Raw genomic sequence first — 25887 nt, forward strand, 5'->3', positions numbered from 1 at the left:
ATATATATATATATATATATATACACATACATACATAAATATACACACACACAGATATAAATATATATATATATATATGTGTGTGTGTGTAATTGTATAGTTAATGGAATTCTAACCTGCTGCTGATGTATTTTTCACTGCAGTGGAGAAAGTTTTTACTTTCACTTTTGGCCACTCAGGCAGATGGATGAAGGAAGAAGCTATTCTCTGGCAGAGATCTCCTCTTCCTACTAACTCCACCTCTGGGCTGGAGAAGCAAGAAAAGGAGAACTTGAAAGAGAAGCACAGAGATAAAGGGGCATCTCTGGTTATTACATGGGCCGTTTCTGTTGCAGTGAATGCAGCCGTTCTCTGTACTAAGGTGAGAAGAGGAGAATAGTTCTCCAGTACTCATCTCAGTATAATAAACCGGCAATGCTCTGAGATAAGAAGTGATTATCATGACCTTGGCTTATCACAGTTTATTAAACGGACACCTGGATTTGTTAAATTAGTTTAATTCGTTTTCGGAAATCATTTCCTTTCATTTATTTGTATTCAAATTTAATTTTTTGATTTCGGCCGAATTCGAAAAAAAAAAAAAAGATCAAATTTCATTTTTTTCACATCCACATTTTTTTCAATTTTCACATACTGTATAAGAACGTTTTCAGCCTTCACATCAGAAGTTGATGGGACACTAGTATTACAGATGTTTTTGTGCACTGGTACACTGAGACAGATGTTTTGGTGGGCACTGGTACACTGAGACAGATGTTTTGGTGGGCACTGGTACACTGAGACAGATGTTTTGGTGGGCACTGGTACACTGTGACAGATGTCTGGTTGCACGTTGCACATGTTTTTGTACACTGGTACATGCCTGTGACAGCTGTTTGGTTGCACTGGCAAACTCTGACAGGTGTTGAAGGGGCACACACTGCTACTATTACAGATGTTTTGGGGCATGGGTACACTGTGACAGATGTTGATGGGGCACTAGTAGTACACATGACCTGACCTAGAGACAACATTTTTAGAAAGAAAAAATGACCATCATTGTTTGCATCAGCAGGAATGTGATGTACACATTTCGATTTTGTTTACAAATTCGAATTGATTTGAATTCATGACGATTCAAATAATGGATTATTTCGGTCAGATCAGGTAGCCCTTGTACAATGCACATATGGCATGTATCAAGAGATCACAGAAAGGAACTCGTCATCGTGCAGGTCATTTATAATTGGGTTCACATAAAAAACAACATTCCCCCGCCAGGAGTACACTCACATGTTAATGTGCCCTCCCAGCATTCTCAGCAATATTTCCAGTGGTATGTATGTTACAATCCATAATTCAAAATCCGTATGTGTTTTTGATGGTATATGGGTTATTTGAAGACCATATTGTAAAACTTTATTTTATTTATCTGCAAATATTTCACAGTGCCTTTGTTGATCACTATTCACACCACCATAGCCCTGCTCACAAAACTCTATTCTTTTATTTTATTTTCTATTCTATTATTTTATTTTTTACTTTATTATTTTCTATTGTATTATTTTTGAATCAATTTAAATTCATTCTATTCGAAATACGAATTTCAGAAGACGATTACAGTATATTCTATTTTGTTCTATTGTTTTTTCTTTTCTACTCTAATCTCTTATTTTCTGTTCTTTTCTGTTCTCTTCTATTCTATTTGAGTTCAAAGTTATTCTATTCAAATTTCGGAAAGATGATTATATTCTAATTTATTTTATTCTATTGTTTTTTTCTATTCTATTTTATTCTATTCTTTTCTACTTTACTCTATCCTTTTTTATTCTATTCTATTCAAATGCATTATATTAGAGTTTTAGAAGCTGGTTATATTCTATTTTATTCTATTCTATGTTATTCTTTTCTATTCTTTTATTTTCTATTCTAATTGATTTTGTTTTCTATTCCATTTCTTTCATTTCTATTTTATTGTATTCTTTTATTTTCTATTCTGATTTGTCCAGTTTTACTCTATTCTATTTAATTTTTTTTCATTTTTTTTTTCTATTCTATTCTGTTCTGTTTTACTCTATTCCGTTTATATTATATGCTATTCTTTTTTATTCTATTTTCTATTCTGTTTTTTGCTGGCCATACACGATAGAAAATTGTTCAACAAAAATAGTCAGAATAAAAGAAAATCTGTCGAACTTGCATATGATAACGCCATAATTGTATCAATAGATGTCGCCCAGTTATTGATTTTAACTGTTTTCAATCAATTCCATTATTAATGTTTCAAAAATCGTCCATTTCGGTGCAGAAAATCTGACATGTTGGTTAATTAATTTTCTGTACATAAAAATTAGCAATTTGAGAATCGAAGTTAGCCCACTAACATTTAGAAAGTCGAACGATCGAGCGTATTGAAGCGCTTTTTCAAATGATTTTCTTATCGTGTATTGCCAGCTTTACTCATTATTTTATATTCTATTACAGTATATTCTATTACCGTATATTCTATTTTTGTTTTTGAATTTTATCTCAAATTCAAATGTGTTTTCTAATTCAATTTCAAATTCGAATTTGTTTTCTATTTCAATTTGAATTTGAATTCCAGGCTGAATTTCATTTTGTTGTTTTGGACTCATTTAAATTCATTACTACTGTAATTCAGAAATTATTATACATCCGAATCTCCAAATAACAAGAAATTTGTCAGGTGTTGAACCTGAAACTATGTAGGCAACTAGGCACCATCGGATGGGAGGTCAATCAGTCACAGCTCAAGGAAGAACTAGCAACCCTTGGGGGATCCCTGGTTGAAAATGGCTACTTTAGGTATAAAAGTGACTGTTCCTATAAGTGCCCATCTAGATATGCATTTGTTTTATGTATTTCACTGTCTACACTCTAGTTTTTCTGCAGAAGATACAGTCACAGACACCAACAACTCTGCCAAACCATCAATCTACCAGATTTTGGATTAACCCATAACTCCATGGCCCTGTAAGGACCTGTGTTGATGGGCTTTTGCTCACATCAGAACTTCTTCTTCCGCTATACTTGTCAACAGGAATGCAAAATAAGCCTGAAGCAGGTTGATGCAGCTTAGAAGGTGGTCAGATGTAGGTCAGGTGAAGGTCAATTGCACCCGTCAGTGAACTCAAAATGATCTCAAAAGCATTTTAATCTGAACACAAATGCATTCAGAATACATTTGAAAATGTGCTGTACATGTCCATGAATACAAGCCCTAAACATGGTGTTGGCGCTGTACTTGGTCTCAAAAGCACCTAACCATCTACTATACATCTTTTAATATCAACAAAAATCACAGTTTTTTGTATTGATTATTGGCTAACAAATCCAATGTGTCTGCCATAATGTCGCAGTCACAATAAAAATTGCTGATCGCCGCCATTACTAGTAAAAAAAACAATTATTAATAAAAATGCCATAAAACTATCCCCTATTTTGTAAATGCTATAACTTTTGCGCAAACCAATAAATAATCGCTTATTGCGATTTTTTTACCAAAAATATGTAGAAGAATACGTATCGGCCTAAACTGAGAGAAAAAAATGTTTTTTTTATATATTTTTGGGGGATATTTATTATAAGAAAAAGTAAAAAATTATGCGTTTTTTTCAAAATGTATGCACTATTTTTGTTTATAGCGCAAAAAATTAAAACCACAGGGGTGATGAAATACCACCAAAAGAAAGCTCTATTTGTGGGGAAAAAAGGACGTCAATCTTGTTTGGGAGCCACGTCGCATGACCGCGCAATTGTCAGTTAAAGTGACGCAGTGCCGAATCGCAAAAAGTGGTCTGGTCTTTGGCCAGCAAAATGGTCTGGGGCTGAAGTGGTTAAAAAGTCAAGCCAAAGCATGACAAATTGACAGCCCCTGATATTTACAAACAGTTGAAAAAAAAAAAAAAATTTTACAAATTGTTGGTAAATTTACTGACGGATGGCAACCCTGCACATAATGCTGCTCCATCTATAAAAAGACTTGCATTGTTCCTGCCTTCAATGACAGAAAGAAACTGCAAAGGGTTAAGCCGGCCAAGATGGTTCGAAACCCAGCTGAACCAGCCAAGATTTGAACCATGTATGGGCAGGCTGAATGTAGCCAAGTTGAGAGATCAGTCAACTTGGGTACAACAAATCTATTGATTTTACATGTGAATATTGATAGTGGCTATTATAGCAATAATCACTGTGTTCTCCCGGAAGGGTCGGCTCAGCGCAACCCCAACTCCCCCATCCATGGTTGCAGGAAAGTAAATCGCTCCATTTATGGCCGGCTTTAGAGAAAACATTTTATATTACATTTAAACAATATAATAAAATACCCTATTCATGTTAAGCTTTCCTAAATAACCAAGTATAAGATAAGAGCTGGAGAGGAACAGGCTTGCAAAACAACTTCCTCATACTGTATATCGGACATGATCAAATACATGGTATTTTCAGATGGAAAAGATTACCAAATTAAAATCAGAAGTGACAAAGAGGGAAGTTAAAAATGTGAGTTTGTGGATGTAACTACCAATACATAGCCTGTACTGAAACAATAAGTCCAAAACACATTTTATTTCTAAAAATCTGTATTTTTAGACCCTAAGATTATTTACAGCTTTTTGCTCAGTTAAAGTAGACCTCCAGCAAAAAATATATTTTTTGGGGGGGAATTGGGAAGAATCCCCACCAGGTTTTTACTTTTCTCCAATATCCCTTTCCTGTTTTGCTGATGATGTTTTATCATACAAGAATTGAGGGGAACTTTCCAACAGCAAACATATATTAAAATAAAAAATACTTTTCTTTTTAGCAAGGGAAGACTAAGACCACTGTTAGCTTTTTATTTCTTTCTGAGTCCCTGTTGCAGATTTTCCTTCCCCTCCTGTCATATGAAACTGTTGTCAGATGGACCGAAAGTGAGTGTAAATCTCTCTAATAGAGCCCTGAATAGCAGTAAAAACCTGAAATTAGTTGTAATCTTTCACCACTCTATTCAACACTATAAAAGAAAAATGTGGACTTGACATGCACTCTATAAACGGCAGTCTGTCACCAGCTAAAACTGTATTTGCTTATACGGCACTTCATAAATGGGATAAAGTAGCATGGTTTCCTTGTGTCTATCCCTCTATAAATTATGTAATGTAACTTGGCATACAGACACTTGAAAACAATTACTAGTCTAGGTACAGAGTAGTCTAGAGCAGACTTTTTCAACCAGGGTGCCCGGGTACCCTTGGGTGCCTTCAGGTTTCTTAAGGGGTGCCTGGGCAGAATTCCTACAAATAGCCAACAAATTGTATACAAACCAGAGGGTTTATCAAGCCTGCCTTTTAGTTACAGAAAGCCACAGGTTTTCATTGTTCACCATTAAACCTTCTATTCACTGGTCTCCTAACAACCAATGACAGTCAGTTGATATGGAGGACGTTAGGTGTCTGCACAGCATCCTTGTTTGCCCTTCCTATGCCCCTCTCTGTCACTGGGGTAACATCAGCTGAGTGAGGAAGAGAAACATTGGAATACTAGTCAGTACCAGTGTGCAAAGGTGTGTTTTGCTTTGGAAGAATAAATCACCTCTAATGTTGGGTGTCCTATATGTGTGGATGTTGCTGCGATATGTAAAACTGTTTGTTTCGTTTTTCACAATTTAGAATGGGGTGCCTCGACATTATGCAGACTTTTAAAGAGTGCCTTGACTGAAAGAAAGGTTGAGAAACAATGGTCTGGAACAGAAGGTCCCCAAACCCCAGGCCGTGGACTGGTGCTGCTTGCATTGCCGCCTGGGCTCCACTTCTTGTTGGGTTGGCGACTCTCTGCAGAGCACATCTACATGAAAAGCCCTTTGTCTGACACATCTGCCACTGGAAAGAAGTCAATCTGCAGCTTCATTCAATCTCCAAAGACTCCCACCAATGTGTCAGTCTTGCAGCTGCAACTGGAGCAAACTGCCTTATCCAGGAGCCCACTAGTGTCTGCTCACACCTCCCCATTCCAGGGCATGCCGGCTGTGTGTTAAAGCCAATGCTCCCCTACCTCTGCAAAAAGAGATGGAAATTAAGAAGGACCTGCCTTATCTTGCAGTTTCAACTCCATACAGCACTACCAGACCTCACTACACACCAGAATCTTTATTTAAGTGACAAAAAGTAAGCTTTTCACCATTCAAAGACTTATGGGTTGACCAAATCATTGCATCCAAGTTTTGCCTAAATAACATTTCCATGGTGTTATAGTGAACACCACTGCCAACCTGACAAGGGGGAGCCCAAGTGGCCACAAATACTAATTAAGCCACACTCACTCTGTACCAGGTTTTAATGTGGGGAAGCAGGGGGTGTATGTCAACAGTAGTAGACACCAGTCACACCTATAAATGCAGCCTGGGACATGAAATGCACCTTGAAGACTCTGAGGACACATGGAAAAAAAGGTGTTATGGTCAGAGGCGACCAAAAGTGAATTATTTGGCCTCAACACCAAATGATATGCCTGACAGAAATCCAATAAAGCTCACTATCCAAATAACACCATTCCTACAGTAAAGCATGGAGGTGGTAGTATCCTATTACGGGGGGTGTTTCTCTGTAGCAGGGACTGGAGTACTTGTCAGGACAGGAGGAAAAACTCATGAGGCAATATACCATCAAATTCTTGAGGAAAATCTGCTGCAACTTAGTGATTCTGTTTTTGATTTTCTTTTTTTTACATATTGGTGTAATATCTTTCACTTGGATATTATAAGTTGCACTAGTAAATACAGCTGGATAAAGCAAAAACTGTGCCTGTCTTCATTTCAGGCTGCAAAGCAACAAAATGGGAATATTTTAAGGGGGGGGGGGAATTTTTCTATACTCACTGTATATAGTGCCTTCTGCAGCTGTACAGGTGCTACCACTGGAGATGAGAGAGAAGGAACTCACCTTGAGATGGTGGACAGTGGAGACTTACCAACAATGCCACGCCAAGCTCTAGTGAGTGCAATTCAAGGATCGGGAATTTTTGCAAAAGGTGATTTTGTCATGGGGACGGGGGATTGTTTGGGGAAGCCGGGGGAATTTTTGTTTGGGAGGCACACTGTGCTCTACTTACTTTTGGCCTCTACATTCTGTGTGTAATGGTCTCTTGTCCCAGAGCAAAGTAGGCTTCAGTGTTATTAAATCATATCCCTTTAAGTCCCCCACGCTGTTAGCACAATTTGGCCACATTCCCCTTTAAGCTACCCCCCCCCCCCCCCACTGTTAGTACAATTTTGCCCCACCAATTTGGTATAGCATGCTCTGTGTGCCACTATTTTTCCCGGCCCCTGCTCTGCGCCTGTCCCACCCCCAATAAAAGTAGGCATGGTTCGTAGGGTGTCCCTGGATTTTTATTTTGAAGATCAGGTCACCTTGTCCCAAATCCCGCCGCCGCTCAAGCACACACAGACACCACACCTCCTGAGGACTTGGGGGGGGGGGGTAAGCAAATCCTCCATTTGTATGAGCACAGAAATGCTTATATTCCAAATTTCAGCAGTAAAGTATCCCTGGCCATATTATTAAAATGCCAGAAACTAAGAAATAGACAAAGCATCAGGTGAAAACAGTTTGGTCTGTTTAAAAAGCATTGTTTCCTTCTTCCTCTGCTGCAAGTGCAGACACAATTCAGTGCCAGAGCTTGTAAACTGATCAAATAACGAATTTGGGGAAGTATACGTGAATATTTGCTGGATATCCTTATCATTCAGAAACTCTGCTATTTATCCAGGTTAGCTCCACCACATCTATAGCAACTAAACCCGGTTTCAGGAACTAGAGAGGCTACAGTATCCTGTATAGTGATCCCTGCTTTGTACAATTCTCAGTTAGCTATGTAGACTCATTACCCATCATGGCATGTTGGCAGAATTGCTCTTCAAACACTTTAAGTGGGCTTTATTTTCAGGAAAGAAAGTGCGGCTTTTGTATTACGCGACCGTTGTCATTAGCTCTCACAGTGCTCACCTAATTAGGAGCCTATCCCATAACTCCCAACTGTCCTTGATTCCCCCTCATTTTGGTCTGATCCACATAGTTGTATATTAAAATGCACTTTTTATCTTTCAAAAAGTGTTTCCCAGTGCTAAGCCTTTTAACCAAATTCTAAATTGCTGCATTTGTAAACTTTAAAAGCCAATATAAAGGAATAGTAGTGATAAAAAAAAGTACTTTTAGTAGATTTAATTAACCTTTTTTTTGTTAATTCCCCTTTAAGGGGGTGTGGCAGGGGGGTGTGTCCTATGCCTACGTACGTTTTCTAGTAGGTGTCCCTCATTCCCACAGGCTCCCAATCAGAAGACTTGACAAAGCTGTTGGTGACACCTCGGTCAGTGTGCTGGTAATGCACAATTAAAGTGGTTGATTTTTTTTAGAAAAAAAAAAAAACAACATGTAATACTTACTTGCTCTGTGTAAGGGTTTTGCACAGAGTATCCCCGATCCCCCTTTTCAGGGGTCCCCAGTCAGCGCTCCAGGTCCCTCCTTTCCATGGGGCACCCATGTGGGCTCACTCCCTCCTCCCGCTGCTGCATCCATTGACACAGACAGCGGAACTGGGCCCCACGCCCTCCTCCCGTGTCACAGATTTTGATTGACAGCAGTGGGAGCCAATGGCTCCTGCTGCTGTGAATCTGTCCAATGGAGGAGAGCAACAGTGGCTGAAGCTTCTGCGCTTGTGCAAATTGCTGAATCGGATCAGGCTGCAGCACAAAAGGAGAAAAACTTTGAGACTTTAAAATCACTTTAACATGCTCTCAGCACACAACCTCCTGCTGCCGTAGATGTATATGTGTGAAGGCTGGATGTTAGAGCCCAACTTCCGTGCCATTGCATATATACGTTACATAGTCAACAAGAGGTTAACTAACTTAACCTATAGAGGACCATAGAGGGCGCCACTGCTTTGTGCTGGGAATGTGCTCACTTGGCGCCCTGCACTGTGACTGCTTTGTTACCAACAGCTCCCATCACTGTTTACAATCAGGAGCCAGTAGTATGGGCTTACAGTATGATCACATGATCACTATCACAGTCAATCACAGTGATAATGTGACCAAGAAGCCAAGGAAATGCCTCTGGCATTTCATTAAAACACCGGCATCCAGAGACACAAATGGAGTTAAAGCATCTGTAGAATAAGAAATGGTAGGAATGTAATTTAGTAATTTATTGTGAAATTTAGAAATTTGCGGAAACGAAATCTCGATATTATTGGTTCTCACCCCTATGACTTTCTTTATTCTTCTTGTCATTTTTCCCTTACTATTCTACAAATTCATGTATTTGTTTCTTTATCTTCTCTTACCCTCTATGACCTCCTTATCTACAACTAATCTTCAGCTACTAACCATTTCAACACATGTTAAAGAGGTTGTTCACTGTGGAAAAAAATACAATAAAAGTCAGTAGCCACAAATCCTGTAGTTGATGACTTTTAATAAATGGACATTTACCTGTCCAGAGATCAAGCACTGTCCTCACCTGGGCTTGTTCTTGACTAGCCTTAGGCTCGGTTCACACAGGAGTATTTAATGGGAGAAGGATTGAGGGACTTTAAGTAAAATGTGACCTGGTAAGGTCACCTATTTCCATCCCTTGGGACTTAACATGAAAACGTGACCTGGTAAGGTCATGTATTTCCATCCCTGTAGTGGTCAAAAAAGGGGAAGAGCAACGGGGCCGGGACTTTAAATGAAGTGCGAAACGGAACGGAGCGCGACTTGTCAGGCGGCTAAGTCGCCTGGACAAGTCGCCCCTGTGTGAACCGAAAAAGGGGAAGAGCAACGGGGGCGGGACTTTAAATGAAGTGCGAAATTATAATAGAATAATATAAATTGGTGAACAATTGGGGAGTTTTAATAAGTTCATAAAGTTATAACAGACATGATTAGATAATTTACAATAGATAAAAGGTACTGGCAATACATGATGATAATAAGTTCATAAAAGGTATAATATGTACACTATTAGATCCATTATAATTAGTACAAAGCATTAACAATACATCATAGCAGCATATATGTAAAATATGAACGTAACAAAATTCCACAGTTCACCAAATGGAGTTGATATAAGACCATAAAGCATGAAATAGTGCCTGCATGACGGGTAGCCTCAATATTCTGTAGACAATATTTGAATAGAACAGCTGTAAAGAACTTGGATACGACTAGGAAAAACACAACTTCAATAGCTCTACGCGTTTCATGGCTGACCGCCACTCATCAGGAGCAAGCGTGTACGATAACTACAATGAAAAACGATATCAGTATAATATGATAATAATAACAGGCATGACATAAGGGTGGGGTAATAGACCAAACCCCACATAAAGTACATTCTTACATATTATGGTTCACTTGATGGTGACTGACCGCCGGGCTCCACCAGCCATATCGGGGGCACCTCCCCCGGGAGCTGAGATGGGCAGAGCCGCGAAGGCGACCCACAGGGCGCCAAACAAGGCAGATGAACACCCATGAGATAAACCTGTGTGGGAAGGACCAGGACGAGATAGTGATTAGTGGTAATGAAAAGGTGAAACCAGGACAAAAGCAGCCCTGAATATAAGTGTGGTTGTGAAACAGAACAGGTCGAAATTAATGCCACAGATTGAAATGAAAAAGGAAGGGAAAGAAAACAGCCCTGAGAATCAGTGTAATTGTGAAAGAAAAGCAAGTCAAACCTAATGCCTCTGACTGAGATGAAAGAGAGGGGGAAAGAAAGAATGTGATCCGTGAGAAGATTAGTAAAGGAGGACCGGAGGATAGTAGAGAAAGGTTACCCAGTGCATGAAGGCACGCCGGGCGCATCAATGCCCGTGCGGCGGCGCCTTCCGCCCCTCCCTCGAGTGCGCAGCGTGACGTTGGTGGGCGGTGTCCGTGGCGGCGCCTACAAGAGGTGCGATCCTGGCAGCATTCACTCCCGAGACTCCCATGTCAACGGATATCATACATATCTGGGAAGCGGCACTGTTCCTAATTCTGGCATTGGCTCACTTCATGCACTGGGTAACCTTTCTCTACTATCCTCCGGTCCTCCTTTACTAATCTTCTCACGGATCACATTCTTTCTTTCCCCCTCTCTTTCATCTCAGTCAGAGGCATTAGGTTTGACTTGCTTTTCTTTCACAATTACACTGATTCTCAGGGCTGTTTTCTTTCCCTTCCTTTTTCCTTTCAATCTGTGTCATTAATTTCGACCTGTTTTGTTTCACGACCACACTTATATTCAGGGCTCCTTTTGTCCTGGTTTCACCTTTTCATTACCACTAATCACTATCTCGTCCTGGTCCTTCCCACACAGGTTTATCTCATGGTTGTTCATCTGCCTTGTTTGGCGCCCTGTGGGTCGCCTTCGCGGCTCTGCCCATCTCAGCTCCCGGGGGAGGTGCCCCCGATATGGCTGGTGGAGCCCGACGGTCAGTCACCATCAAGTGAATCATAATATGTAAGCATGTACTTTATGTGGGGTTTGGTCTATTACCCCACCCTTATGTCATGCCTGTTATTATTATCATATTATACTGATATCTTTTTTCATTGTAGTTATCGTACACGCTTGCTCCTGATGAGTGGCGGTCAGCCACGAAACACGTAGAGCTATTGAAGTCGTGTTTTTCCTAGTCGTATCCAAGTTCTTTACAGCTGTTCTATTCAAATATTGTCTACAGAATATTGAGGCTACCCGTCATGCAGGCACTATTTCATGCTTTATGGTCTTATATCAACTCCATTTGGTGAACTGTGGAATTTTGTTACGTTCATATTTTACATATATGCTGCTATGATGTATTGTTAATGCTTTGTACTAATTATAATGGATCTAATAGTGTACATATTATACCTTTTATGAACTTATTATCATCATGTATTGCTAGTACCTTTTATCTATTGTAAATGATCTAATCATGTCTGTTATAACTTTATGAACTTATTAAAACTCCCCAATTGTTCACCAATTTATATTATTCTATTATAATTTCGCACTTCATTTAAAGTCCCGCCCCCGTTGCTCTTCCCCTTTTTCGGTTCACACAGGGGCGACTTGTCCAGGCGACTTAGCCGCCTGACAAGTCGCGCTCCGTTCTGTACTATAGAACCGTTATAATAGGAGCGACTCAAGTCGCTCCGACTTAGAAAAAAGGTTCCTGTACTATTTTTGGGGCGACTTCAGGCGACTTGCATTGACTTCTATACAGAAGTCGTTTTGCAAGTCGCCGCTGAAGTCGTGTGCAGGTCGTGTCTGTGAGTCGCGCTGCAAGTCGTGCCGCCCCTGTGTGAACCGAGCCTTAGGGTTCCTGTCTCCGGCATCATAATTGTGGGCAGCCAGCTGTGCTGCTTGCTGCTTCACAGTCGGTTGCCTACTGCGCATACGTGAGCCGCGCTGTGCATTATGAACGGCCCCCCTGTCTTTTGGGATCTGTGACGTGTCCCTAGAGAGTGAGGGGGAGGGAGGGGGAGAGGAGAATTTCCACTCGGATCGGCTAGGCCAATGTTTCTCAACTCCAGTCCTCAAAAACTCCCAACAGGTCATGTTTTCAGACTTTCAATTATTTTGCACAGGTAATTTGATCAGTTTCTCTGCTTTAGTATTTACCACAGTCATTTTATTTGAGGGAAATCCTGAAAACATGACCTGTTGGGGGTAATTGAGGACTGGAGTTGAGAAACATTGGCCTTGGCGATTCAAGCAGAAGTGGGAATAGGTACATGTCAAAACTAGGTAACCGCCCCCACTCAACAAAAATGACATTCCAAATGTGCACTCAAAAGCCGAACTTCCCCTTTTGGGTGGAGTTCTGCTTTAAAGTGTATGTACCTTTGGAAAAGTGTAGGAAAGGGTTTGAACTATTTTTTTTGCTGTCTGTTTCCTGTTGGGGGGATTTTACTTCACCTCTTATCCTGGAGAGACAACAAGAGAGGAAATCTCCCCAAGGTGAAGGCAATTTCCATCCTATACAGTTGTCATTAGAACTTTTGTCACCAGTCATTGATTAAACCCTCACTACTTGCTCTGGTAACAACTTTAATAATTTGGGTCTCAACTGATTTTCTATACTACACCATGATATTCCTTACTACTCTCTTTGGGTCATTTTCTTAATATTATATGAGAGAGATGCCAGGAGGGCCTGGGTTGTTGAACCCATTATGTTACTACAAGATCATCTGGATCCAGTTTATGGTTTGAGAATTAGAAGCTGGAAATATCTGAAGGATGGCCTTGTATTGATAGTTGGTAAATGTACCTTTTATACACACGGTTGGTGGAGCACTATAAAAAGGAAATTATTACCCTGTTTCCCCTAAAATAAGACCTAGCGTGATTGTCGGTGTTGGCTGCAATATAAGCCCTACCACCCAAATAAGCCCTACTCTGTTTCCTCAAAAATAAGCCCTACCCTGAAAAGAAGACCTACAAGGACTTTAACTAGGGCTTATTTGGGGGGTAGGGCTTTTATTGCAGCTATCACCGACAATCACACTAGGTCTTATTTTAGGGGAAACAGGGTAGCAGTGTACGTCTTTCATCACTGTGATTGGAGTCTTTCAAGAAGATCTGGTTTACACTGATGGGACTTTTATAAGATTTTGTATTTTTAGGTTCATAGATTAATGATTATGGCACTATTAATTATACAGTAGCGCCTTACTTTTGTTATTATATTGTGTTAAAAGTGGGTTTACCACTTAAAGGGGCAGCTGCACTTTTCTCATTTATTTATATGTTTATTTGTCAATTTATTTCCAAATAAGGATTTTGATGGCACCACACTTATCATTTTCTCATGTTAAAGCCTAGCTTACATGGCTCAAATTTCAGCCGATTTAGTTGCTGATTTATACATACATAGGCTGAATATAACTGATTCCCCCATCCATGCTAACAACGTGAATGGACAAATCCATTCTGCCCGCTGTCAGAATACCTGAACAGTGGCTGCATTTGTCTGAAAGCAGGCAAACAATTTTCCAACAGTCTCCTTCGAGAAAAAATAGATTGAAAAATCAGTGAATGGGAAATGAACAATGTTGCAAGCATATAGACCAGGAGTAGGCAACCTTTTGAGCACAGCGTGTCGAAAAATGGTTTCAAAGAAATTGAGCGTGCTGATTTTATAAGAAAAAAATGTCAACTTCACACTTTCAATCACGAAAATAAATTTTTATAAAGTAAATGCTGTAAACTATTTTAGTAGTGAGAAATTAGCATCCTGCACTCCCACACCTCAGATCAGCCCCAATTCCTGCAACTCCACACCTCAGATCAGCCCTAATTCCTGAGTATAGAAAAAGAAAGAAATTACATTTACCATTGGAAAAAAACAGGGTCCCCTCCAGGAGATCCCCGCATACAAATGTTGGTTAGCAGGCTTATAAATTTTCACCGGACAACGCTCTGTTGTCAGATTTTCGTATCGCGTGTGCACAAGTCCATCACACAAAAGTCCAAAGTACAAACACACGTGCTCAGAATCAATGCTCAGCAAACGCGACATCAGCAGAAGGTGCCCAAAGGGTGGCGCTCAAGAGCAAAAATTCCACTTAGTACATCACTACGTTCATGTTTGTTGGCCGACAATTGTGTGGCGTTTGTATGCAAGACAAGTTCACGGCACACACCCTTCGGACAAAAGTCTGACGCTTTGTCTGCTGAAAGTCTGATTGTGTGTACAAGGCTTAGGCCGCGTACACACGAGCGGATTGTCTGCCCAACTTAGTCCGCTGAACCGTGTTTCAGCGGAAAATCCGCTCGTGTGTGGGCTTCAGCGGACTTTTTCAGCGGACAATCTGACGGACTTAGTCTTTCGGAATTTCCGTAATTTTGTCCGTCCAAACTTGGTTTTGTCCGTCCAAACTTGGTTTCAGCGGACAGTCCGCTCGTGTGTAGGCAAGTTGGACGGACTAAGTATGGCGCATGCTCAGAAAGGATTTACATGGCCGAAGATTGCATTGCAGTGTATTGGACGTCGTTTTTCTAGTCCCGTCGTACGTGCTGTACACATCATCGTGCAAGTTTTCAGCAGACTGTCTGTTCATCGTGTGTGGTCAAGTCCGTTCATTCAAAAGTTGAACGGACTGTCTGTCGGATTGTCTGACGAACTTAGTTGGGCAGACAATCCGCCCGTGTGTACGCGGCCTTAAAGCTAAGTGAAAAAAAGATATAGCTGCTTTCTCTGCTGCAGGCTTGAGCAAATGCCAGTATATAAGTGCAGGTAGGAGCTCTTAGCTAGGAGACAACTGATGTCCCAAAAGACCCACAGAAGGGACTCCTTATCTTATCAGCGCATATAGCTGCCCAAGAATAGGGACTGCACCCGGGAGAGGCTTGAACCCAGCTGGAAGCTGACGACTGCAGGGATAAGGGACATTTGACCACCATTCACTGACCATGTTGGGGAAGGAGAATGCTGGGAGTGCACTAATCCTTTTCTTTTATAATATTCACTGGTATGGTGCCATGGAGGAACCAGGAAATATATTTTCTCAAGAAAAGTCCATCTTTTTTTTAGGCTGAGATGGTGCTGTTAGTCTGCTGTAAGCAGTTGCAAGCACTTCCTTAAGCTACACATAGATAAATCGCCATTCAGCTGGACTAATGATTGACTTCTGTTGAATGGGAATATTGCAAAAAAAAATCTCAATTGGCCAACTGAAGCCAATTGGCTGCAGCTACTGAGCAGAGGAGATCAGAATTTGATACATCAGAGATAATTCCTCCATCCACCTTGCTTGTGAGGATGGAGTAATTTCTTCATTTTTTTTAATCACCCCACTGGCTGATTAAAAAAAATACCGTATATACTCGAGTATAAGCCGAGATTTTCAGCCTCTTTTTTGAGGCTGAAAGTGCCCCCCTCGGCTTATACTCGAGTCACCGCTGTCTGACTGCCCGAACAGCGTGTCGAGCAGACAGACAGCGGCCATTCTACCTTTCAAAAGCCGCGCCTCCGCCTCCGCCTGTGATAGGCGGAACACTCAATTTCCCAGCAGTCAGTGTTCCGCCTATCACGGACATCGGCTCATCCTCGTACTACGGACGAGGATGAGACGATGTCTGTGATAGGCGGAACACAGACTGCTGGGAAATTGAGTGTTCCGCCTATCACAGGCGGAGGCGGGAGGCGCGGCTTTTGAACAGGGGAATGGCCGCCAGGGCGCCGACGAAGAGCGGCGATCCTGGCATGGGACGACACGGAGGCTCGGGACGGGACGACACGGAGGCTCGGGACGGGACGACACGGAGGCTCGGGACGGGACGACACGGAGGCTCGGGACGGGACCGGACGGAGGCTCGGGACACAGGTAGGCTGGACACACAAGGCTGCACGGACACACACACACACACACACACACACACACACACACACACACACAGGGAGGGATGGATGGATGGACACACACACACACACAGGGATGGATGGATGGATGGACACACACACACACACAGGGATGGATGGATGGATGGACACACACACACACACACACACACACACACACAGGGATGGATGGATGGATGGACGCACACACACACACACAGGGATGGATGGATGGACACACACACACAGGGATGGACGGACACACAGGGATGGACGGACACACAGGGATGGACGGACACACACAGGGATGGACAGGCATATCTCACCCTCGGCTTATACACGAGTCAATAGGTTTCCCAGTTTTTTGGGGGTAAATTGGGGGCCTCGGCTTATACTCGGGTCGGCCTATACTCGAGTATATACGGTAAAAAATTTGTCAGTGGCAGGCCTTAGTCTGCTTTCCCCCAGTGATAAGACAGCAACAATACTTAGCATACATGCACATAAAATTAGGAAAATACATCCAATGGTAATTGCATTTTACGCTTACTATGCTGGTAAAGGTGTCTGCTTGGGATCATAGGTGTGCACAGCCTATTGCATTAGGGTGTGCACCCCTAATCTCAAAAACACATGCACAGTAGAGCAGTGAAGCTGTTAGAAAAAAAAAAGGATTCTATTGATATCAGCAAATATTTTACTTAAAAATAGATAGGACTAGTTGAATTTTAAGGCTGGGTTCACACTGCCGCACAGAGCGGCTCACAGCAGGGGTCCGGTGCATCCTTGTTCACTGTTTCAGGAGCGAATTCAGTCCGAATATTTGGCTGAATTCGGCTTGAAACAGACCAGAAGATGTATAGGACTCTTGTGCAATTCACACCAGAGCAGCTCCGGAGATGTGTGGACCAGCTCCATAGAGATCCGGTCACAATCTCCTGACATGCGAATTGGATGCAAGGAAACCGACATCCAACTTGCAGTAGTGTGAACCCAGCCTCAATGTTACACTATATTGTATTATCTCTAGTTTAAGAGCAATGCTTTCCAAACTATGGTCTGTTGTGATACTCGAGGAGTTATCAAATGATCCCCTTCCCAGAATACATACAGTGAGGGAAAAAAGTATTTGATCCCCTGCTGATTTTGTAGGTTTGCCCACTGACAAAGAAATGAACGGTCTATAATTTTAATGGTAGGTTTATTTTAACAGTGAGAGAAAGAACAACAAAAATATCCAGAAAAACACATTTCAAAAAAGTTATAAATTGATTTGCATTTTAATGAGTGAAACAAGTATTTGATCCCCTATCAATCAGCAAGATTTCTGGCTCCCAGGTGTCTTCTATACAGGCAGGGGCAGCTGCCCTTGGCCCTGTTATTATTGTGGGGCCCAAAGCAGCTGCTCCCTGAGCCCGCAAATTGTTTTCCCAGTGTAGCCAAGCAGCCGATTCCAGGGATGGACTAACCATTTAAAAACTGTTTGCGGCCAGCAGGAGGCCCTATAAGAGACTCTTGGTTTCTTTATTGGGTTGCCATGCCCTCTGGTGGAACAATAGAGAGCCGACTGTGTCCTTCCCACTTGCCTAACCACCACTACCAGGCCAGACTCTCTCTCACGGTCCCTGCCTGCATGCATTAAAGCAGTCTTGTTATCAGCGGTGGGCCAGATTCTTCGGATGGTACACATGGATGGGACTCGCAGGGAGAAGGCTGCTAGACTCGCATTACAGGTGGCTGTCTGAGGGGTGCAGGAAGATGGCAGCCTGCTGGTGAGACGTGTGCTGCAGAGAGGGAGAACCGCACCCTGGAGGAACTGGTGAGTGTCACCCAACCCCCATCTTACCCTGTGTACACCCAGCCTGCATCCATCACCACACATCATATGCCTCTATTGTGTACAGTCACACCCAGGGCTCTGTCACCCTCCTGTCAGCAGCAATCTCTGTCTTATCATTGCTTGTTCTTCCCCCTCCCTGGGTTGCTCCTAGCTACAGGGGCCCGTGTGCCCCTCTTGTCCTATCAGTGTAGCTGAGAGATCTCCCCTCCCACCGCTGCATGGACCACTGATCTCTAAACAGATGTGCTAAGACAGGGTAGAAGTGCAGTTGAGGGATCTCTGTGTACTCACAATCTGCTTGCCACCCCCCCACCTCCTCCTGTCAGCAGCCGACTTTGTCTAATAGCTGCTTCTTCTTCCCCCTCCTCTGTCTAAGCAGAACAAGCAGCCAATCAGAAGAGACTTGATGGGCATGATGGGACATGTAGTCTCAAGGAATGAACTATTTACTGAAACCCATAGTGCCTGAATATACCTTGCTTTTAAAGTTCACCCAGACAGTGCAGTGTTCTGGGGAGTTAGTGAGAGGAATGTGTGGTACAGATCCCCCAGAGAGATACTGATCTGCTGAAAAACATGCAAGCATGTCCCATGTGGAGGAGGCTGCAAGAGCTAGAGGACCGTGTTGCTGAGCCACTGCCAAGCTATAAACCTTGCTGCACTGCCTACTGTAGTCATGAGGGGCAACCCCAGAATCCTGATTGAAGGGACCACTGCTGCTGTGTCGCTGGATCTGGTTAGAGTGCTTTGCAGGCTACTTGCTACCACCACTAGAGACTGAGCCATTAGTAACTACCTAGCCATCTCACGTAAAGCTGTGGTACCAGTAGCAGAACTCCCAGGATCGCAGAGTTTGCACTTGCAACCGGGCCCTGGCATTCCGCCAATGCGGGGGCTCCAGATGGCAGGATAGGGGCCCGCTGAAGACCATGCAAGGACAGATTCCCCCCCCCCCACCCCAGCAGTGATCAGGTGGCTCCCACTGGAGTACTGATCATCCCTGAGGCAGAGCCTGCTGCAAGGCTCGTAGTGGTGATTGGGCGGGATTCAGGGAGGGTTGCAGTAAAGAAATTTGCTTGATTTCCCCATCAACGTAGTCAATGTTGATGAGGGAGCACCTCCTGAAGAGCCATTCTTTTCTTTCGGGGGGGGGGGGAGCACTAGCAACAATCGCATGTAAAATCTTGCAGGCTTGTAGTACCTAAGTTGATCAATCAACTTGGGGACATTCAGCCTGCCAATAAATTTGTCCGGTGCCTGCTGAACCTGCTGAGATTTAAACCGTCTATGGCCGGCTTTAGTCAGGCTGCAGAGCGGACTGGACAGAGGTGTGTGCCATGGTGGCTACTGAGTGGAGATAGTAGCTCTCTTGGGGAGCACATGATAGCCCTTTCAATGCTAGAAGATCCCTGCTGGAAATATCATGCATTTCCACTAGGGTTCTGCTAGCAAAGAAATGGTTAATCATACACTTTCAACACAGATCCAGCAATGAAAAATTAATTAAATTAATTAAATTAAAAAAATTCATTGTGTCCAGTTGTATCATAATGATGTGCTGTAACCTCTAGCAACCAATCAGTGAGCTGTAATGATGTGCTGTAACCTCTAGCAACCAATCAGTGAGCTGTAATGATGTGCTGTAACCTCTAGCAACCAATCAGTGAGCCGTAATGATGTGCTGTAACTTCTAGAAACCACTCAGCAACAGAAATTATGCTCTGTAACCTCTAGCAACCAGTCAGTGAGCGGTAATGATATGCTGCATCCTCTGGCAATTAAGCTCAATCACTGCCTGATCTTCTGTAGTAAACTGATTTTGAGTCTAGCTGCTCTCAGAGCAGATGGAAAGGGAAATTGCATAGTGGGGGCTTAGCGGGGGCCCCAATAAAATGTTTGCCCATGGTCCAATCAGTATTAAAGATGGCCCTGTATACAGGTAATGAGCTGAGTTTAGGAGCACTCCCTTAAAGGGAGTGCTCCTAATCTCAGCTTGTTACCTGTATAAAAGACACCTGTCCACAGAAGCAATCAAATACGAATCTCTCCACAATGGGCAAGACCAAAGAGCTGTCCAACAATGTCAGTAACAAAATTGTAGACCTATACAAGGCTGGAATGGGCTGCAAGTACATCACCAAGTAGCCTGGTGAGAGGGTGACAACAGTTGGTGCGAGTATTCACAAATGAAAGAAACACAAAATAACAGTCAATTGATCTCAATCTGGGGCTTCATTCAAGAGCTCACCTTGTGGCGTTTCAATGATCATGAGAATGGTGAGGAATCAGCCCAAAACTACATGGGAGAATCTTGTCAATGATCTCAAGGTAGCTGGGACCATAGTCACCAAGAAAACAATTGGTAACACACTAAGCCATAAAGCACTAAAATCCTGCAGTGCCCACAAGGTCACCCTGCTAAAGAAAGCACATTTACAGGCCCATCTGAAGTTTGGTAATGGACATCTGAATGATTCAGAGGAGAACTGGGTGAAATTATTGTTGTAAGCAGAGACCGAACTTGTCATGTTTAGAGGAGGAGGTATGCTGCCTTTGACCCCAAGAACACCATCCCTACTGTCAAACATGGAGGAGAAAACATTATGCTTTTTGGGTGTTTTTCTGCTAAGGGGACAGGACAACTTCACCGCATCAAAGGGACTATGGACGGGGCCATGTACCATCAGATCCTGGGTGAGAGCTTCCTTCAATCAGCCATAGCATTGAAAATGGGTCCTGGATGGGTATTCCAGCATGACAATGACCCAAAAAACACAGCCAATGCAACAAAGGAGTGGCTGAAGAAGAAGCACATTCAAGTCCTGGGAGTAGCCAGTCTCCATACCTTAATCCCACAGAGATCAAGATATGTGGAGAGAGCTGAAGGTTCGAGTTACCAAACGTCAGCCTCGAAACCTTAATGACTCGGAGAGGATCTGCAAAGAGAAGTGGGACAAAATCCCTCCTGAGATGTGTGTGCCAACCTGGTGGCTAACTACAAGAAACATCTGACCTCTGGGCTTGCCAACAAGGGTTTTGCCACCAGGTATTAAGTCATGTTTTGCAAAGGGGTTCAATTTCACGCATGGAAGCAACAATCTCCACCTGTGGTATCACAGTGGTTTACTAGGGTGTGCACTATGCAGCAGATGGAGCAACTCACAGCTGCCTTAAGGGAAAGGGAGGAAAAACACAACACTCGCTGGACACACTGGGATCTGTTCCGATTCTCAGACGAATACAAGTCCTACATTTGAATAATCTGCCTTAGAAGAATTTGAAGCCTGGGACTGTCGGCCCTGCCAGAATCCCTTATCCCCCCCCCCTCCCCTCTTACTTACCCTCTACAACTTCTTCTTTACTCTTTATCTCTCCGATTGACACCTCAGGTGTCATCCACTATGTTCTCCCTTAAAAGAGAAAATTTTGGTTTGCAGTAATCCTCTGGTACTGCTCCCACAAAACCAGGACTGAAAGCTACATACTATAAAAGGCACATTGTCCAAGTTTTGTCCCCTAAAGTACAATGGTTTGGTACCTGCCAAAAAGGGACAAGTTCACTTTAACTCTCAGGTTGTCTTTCCCTCTCCTTAATGCTCTCAATCATTAGTCTACATAAGTCCAATAAAACTGTCCTTATTTTGGGATTGGAGGTTCCCACTGCTGTCCAGGTTCAACTACAGGATACAATTGTTGTAGAGTCCTTAGACCACAGACTCCTGATTTACTATAATTATGTGATGGAACCGTGATTGTTTTTTCTATATTATATGTTTGACAAGTTATTTTTATTGTCTATCACTGAATTTCGTAGGTTGACATGTGTGTTATTATGTCATTTTGTACAAACCGCATTCCTTAAAAAAAGATTAAAAAAAAAAATACTAATTTCATTAAAATGAAAATCAATTTATAACTTTTTTGAAATGCATTTTTCTGGATATTTTTGTTGTTGTTCTGTCTCTCACTGTTAAAATAAACCTACCATTAAAATTATAGACTGATCATTTCTTTGTCAGTGGGCAAACATACAAAATCAACAGAGGATCAAATACTTTTTTCCCTCACTGTACAGCGCACTTCACCGTAGGACATCGGTTTCACATTGTACAGTATATCGCATACCAACCACTGGTGAGCCCAACACTTTTGTGAAAGCTATGCAAAATAAATAGACCTTTCTTACCTTGCAGCCAGGGGCTTGGCGTAGAAGCGTATGAGCCCCTGAGTTCTTGCATAATGCTCTCTCCTTCATAGGCAATGCTAAAGTTGCAGCCTTTGTCACTTTGTTCTCTATTAGTAAATATAGCAGCTGCACACCTAGAGCCACCCCCTTATAAACCACAAAACTTCTCCATTTTCAAAACCTGCATGCATTCTGAAAGATACCCGCCTGCCTGTTCAGCAATACATTTACATATATCACTAACCTCAAGGGTCACCAGTTTTTATTAGCTTGTGAGTCACAATTAAATATACCAAGTGGTGGTGAGCCACACCGTTTGTGAAAGGGGAAAACTGTAGTAATATTGAGTACCGTATTTATCGGCATATAACACGCACCCCCAAGTTTAGGAGGGAATTTTAAGGAAAAAACTTTTAGGCGGGAAGTTTAAGGAAAAAAAAACTTACATTTAAATGCTCATCAATGCAGGCTTATCAGTGTCCATCTGCAGCCTTGTCCATCATTGCAGCCTTGTCATACAGCCTTGTCCATAATTGCAGCCTTGTCATGCAGCCTTGTCCATCATTGCAGCCTTGTCCATCATTGCAGCCTTGTCATGCAGCCTTGTCATGCAGCCTTGTCCATCATTGCAGCCTTGTCATGCAGCCTTGTCCATCATTGCAGCCTTGTCATGCAGCCTTGTCCATCATTGCAGCCTTGTCATGCAGCCTTGTCATGCAGCCTTGTCCATCATTGCAGCCTTGTCATGCAGCCTTGTCCATCATTGCAGCCTTGTCATGCAGCCTTGTCCATCATTGCAGCCTTGTCATGCAGCCTTGTCCATCATTGCAGCCTTGTCATGCAGCCTTGCCATGCAGCCTTGTCCATCATTGCAGCCTTGTTATGCAGCCTTGTCCATCATTGCAGCCTTGTCCATCGTTGTACCCTTGTCAGTGTCATTTTCAGCCTTGTCAGTTTTATTTGCAGCTTTTATTTTTAAAAATTGCGCCGCCGAGACGTCCTGTGTATCTCAGCGGCCCTTCGGCCGTTCTCGTCAGCTTTCACCTACTCTCGGCCATTCTCGCCATTTTTTGGCCAGCGAAAGGGGCAAAGGCGGCCCAAAGCCGACGAGAAGAGCCGAAGGCGGCTGAAGGCCGCCGAGAAGGGCCGAAGGCGGGCAGAAGCCGCCAAGAAGGGCCGAAGGCGGCTGAAAGCCGCCCAGAGGCTCCAAGTTGTGGAGAATCGGCGTATAACACGCACCCGCGATTTTCCAGATTTTAAGGGGAAAAAAGTGCGTGTTATAAACCGATAAATACGGTAATCATTTTAAACATTTTACTATAATTGTATAATGTAAGGATGTGTGCTAGTGTGAAGCCAACGCTCTAGTTACTATCTGTATTTTGTGCATGCCAGTTGGGTCAGAAACCGTATAATCTGTCTGTTCCCACTCATTTTGCAAGAGATAGTATTGCATTTTGTAGATGTGATCCTGGAAATTTGTTGACAGAAAATGGCCTTGATTTTTATTTTGACAAACTACATAATGATTTTTTATTTTAAGTTTTTTTTAATTATATTTTATTGAAAACAAATTCATATTAGTGCAGAGTCCATTAGTAGGAACATACAGGAAATGATTAGTTAATCTTCTATATTTCAGAAGAGATAATAGCTTGGGTTACGCATAAACCAAGGACAAACATGGTAATTTCATACCAATTGTAGATTCACTTTGACCCCATACACACAGATTTTCAGCATATTTTTTGTCTTCAGATTTACCAAAACCATATAATATGAGGTCAAACCTTAATGGCGCGTACACGCGATCGCAATTTCCGCTAACAAATGTTCGGTGTGAGCTTGTTGTAGGAAAGTCCGACCATGTGTAGGTAGGCTCCATCGGACATTTTCTGCTGGAATTTTCGACAACAGATGTTTGAGAGCTAGATCTCAAATTTTTCGACAACAAAATCCATTGTTTTTAATTCCGCGCTTGTGTAGACAAGGCCGACACACAAAATTACACTCATGCTCTGAATCAAGCAGAAGAGCCGCACTGGCTATTGAACTTAATTTTTCTCGGCTCGTCATACATTTTGTACATCACCGCGTTCTTGACGTTTGGAATTTCCAACAACAATTGTGTGACCGCGTGTATGCAAGACAAGTTTGAGCCAACATCCGTCAGAAATAAATCCACGGTTTGGTTGTCGGAAATTCCGATCTGTACGCAGCATTAAAGTTTCAATTTGTGTGCAATCAGGCAGGCCCTCGCACTACATGGTTTTGGTAAATTGGAAGACAAAAATCTGAAGAAAATCTAATAGTGTGTATGGGGCCTTAGAGTATGGTAATTAAAGAGGAACTTTACCCAAAACAGTTTGATAAAAAAAAAAGTTCTTTAGAAAGGAATCTATATTCCACAATGATAATTATACAACCAAAATTATTGTGCTCTGTAAATTGCCTCCCTCATTGCTCCTGTTTCTTCTTGTCTGAGGCTGCCATTTTGCTGAAGCTCAGAGCCCCTGAACAGCAGTAAATCATAAAGTGGAACTAAACCCATTGATTTAACGATTTAAAAAAAAAAACAGTTACATTCCTAGAACACCAGGATTGCTAACTGTTACTTGTGTCCTCAACCAAACTGTCAAACTAATAATTGGCTGGTGTCAAAAATAATCACATATGCAGCACCAAGGCAGTTGCAGATCAAGCAAAAGCAGTTCCTTGACTGTAAAGGATAGAAGGGTTTAATTACACTTTAAGGCTATCAGCAGATTGGCCTCTACAAATTCGGCAGTGCTTAAAAATGGAGAGCATTTGAGCATGTGCAGAGCAGGGTGAGACAGTCTCCTACTGGGTTTTAAACATTATATACAGGTATTTTTAAAGTTTTACATAGCTAAACTTGCAAAACGGCCAGTCTGACATGATCTAGCAGGACTTAATTTTCTGACTAAAGTTACACTTTAATGTTCTTTGACAAAAGAACATACTGTACATTCCACATTAATTGTTATGCTACCAAAATGAGTGTGTGCTGTAAATTGCCCCCAGCATTGCTCCTGTTTCTTTTTGCTGGAAGCCGCCATTTGGAAGTCCAGAGCAGTCACTTCCTTATTGGAAACTCTCCCCCTCTCCTTGTTCTAAAAAATAGGATTTTTGTACTCACCATAAAATCTGTAATTCACCAACCGACACAGCTCCTCTCTGTAACCAAATGGGTTGTCAGCCCTATCACTGGAGATACTAGGCAAGTTGTAATACAACACTTCAGAACTTTTAGTTCCGCCCATGGGGCAGTCCCTAGGCTACAACCCCACAGCCCATGGGCGTCCGCAGCAGGGGGCAAGGGGGGTCAAGTGCCCCCCCCTGGAATCCCCAAGGTGTTGCCACTCCCGCCGCCGCTGCCATGCTGCATTATTTTTTTTTCTGAGTCCGCTCTCTCCTGTGTATCACAGCGCTGGATGGCTGTGTTCGGCGCCCCCAGACCATCTCGTGTGATAGTAGAGAGAATCAACGCTCCGCCTATCACATG

At 42.6% G+C, this 25887-nt stretch overlaps 1 protein-coding gene across 1 annotated transcript in view; it reads right to left on the minus strand.

Moving 5' to 3' along the window:
* The window catches only part of FLT3 (fms related receptor tyrosine kinase 3), a 182087-nt gene extending 159558 nt beyond the window's left edge, over positions 1 to 22529 (minus strand). Inside the window, exon 1 of the mRNA XM_077484075.1 lies at positions 22362 to 22529. Within this exon, the coding sequence (XP_077340201.1) occupies positions 22362 to 22413 (52 nt within the window). The 5' untranslated portion in view covers positions 22414 to 22529. The remainder of the gene's footprint in view (positions 1 to 22361) is intronic.
* Between the last annotated feature and the right edge of the window lie 3358 nt (positions 22530 to 25887).

Source organism: Lithobates pipiens, unplaced genomic scaffold, assembly GCF_037356315.1.
Source record: "Lithobates pipiens isolate NorthernLeopardFrog02 unplaced genomic scaffold, aLitPip1_a1.2 Scaffold_16, whole genome shotgun sequence".
NCBI classification, from domain to species: Eukaryota; Metazoa; Chordata; class Amphibia; order Anura; family Ranidae; genus Lithobates; species Lithobates pipiens.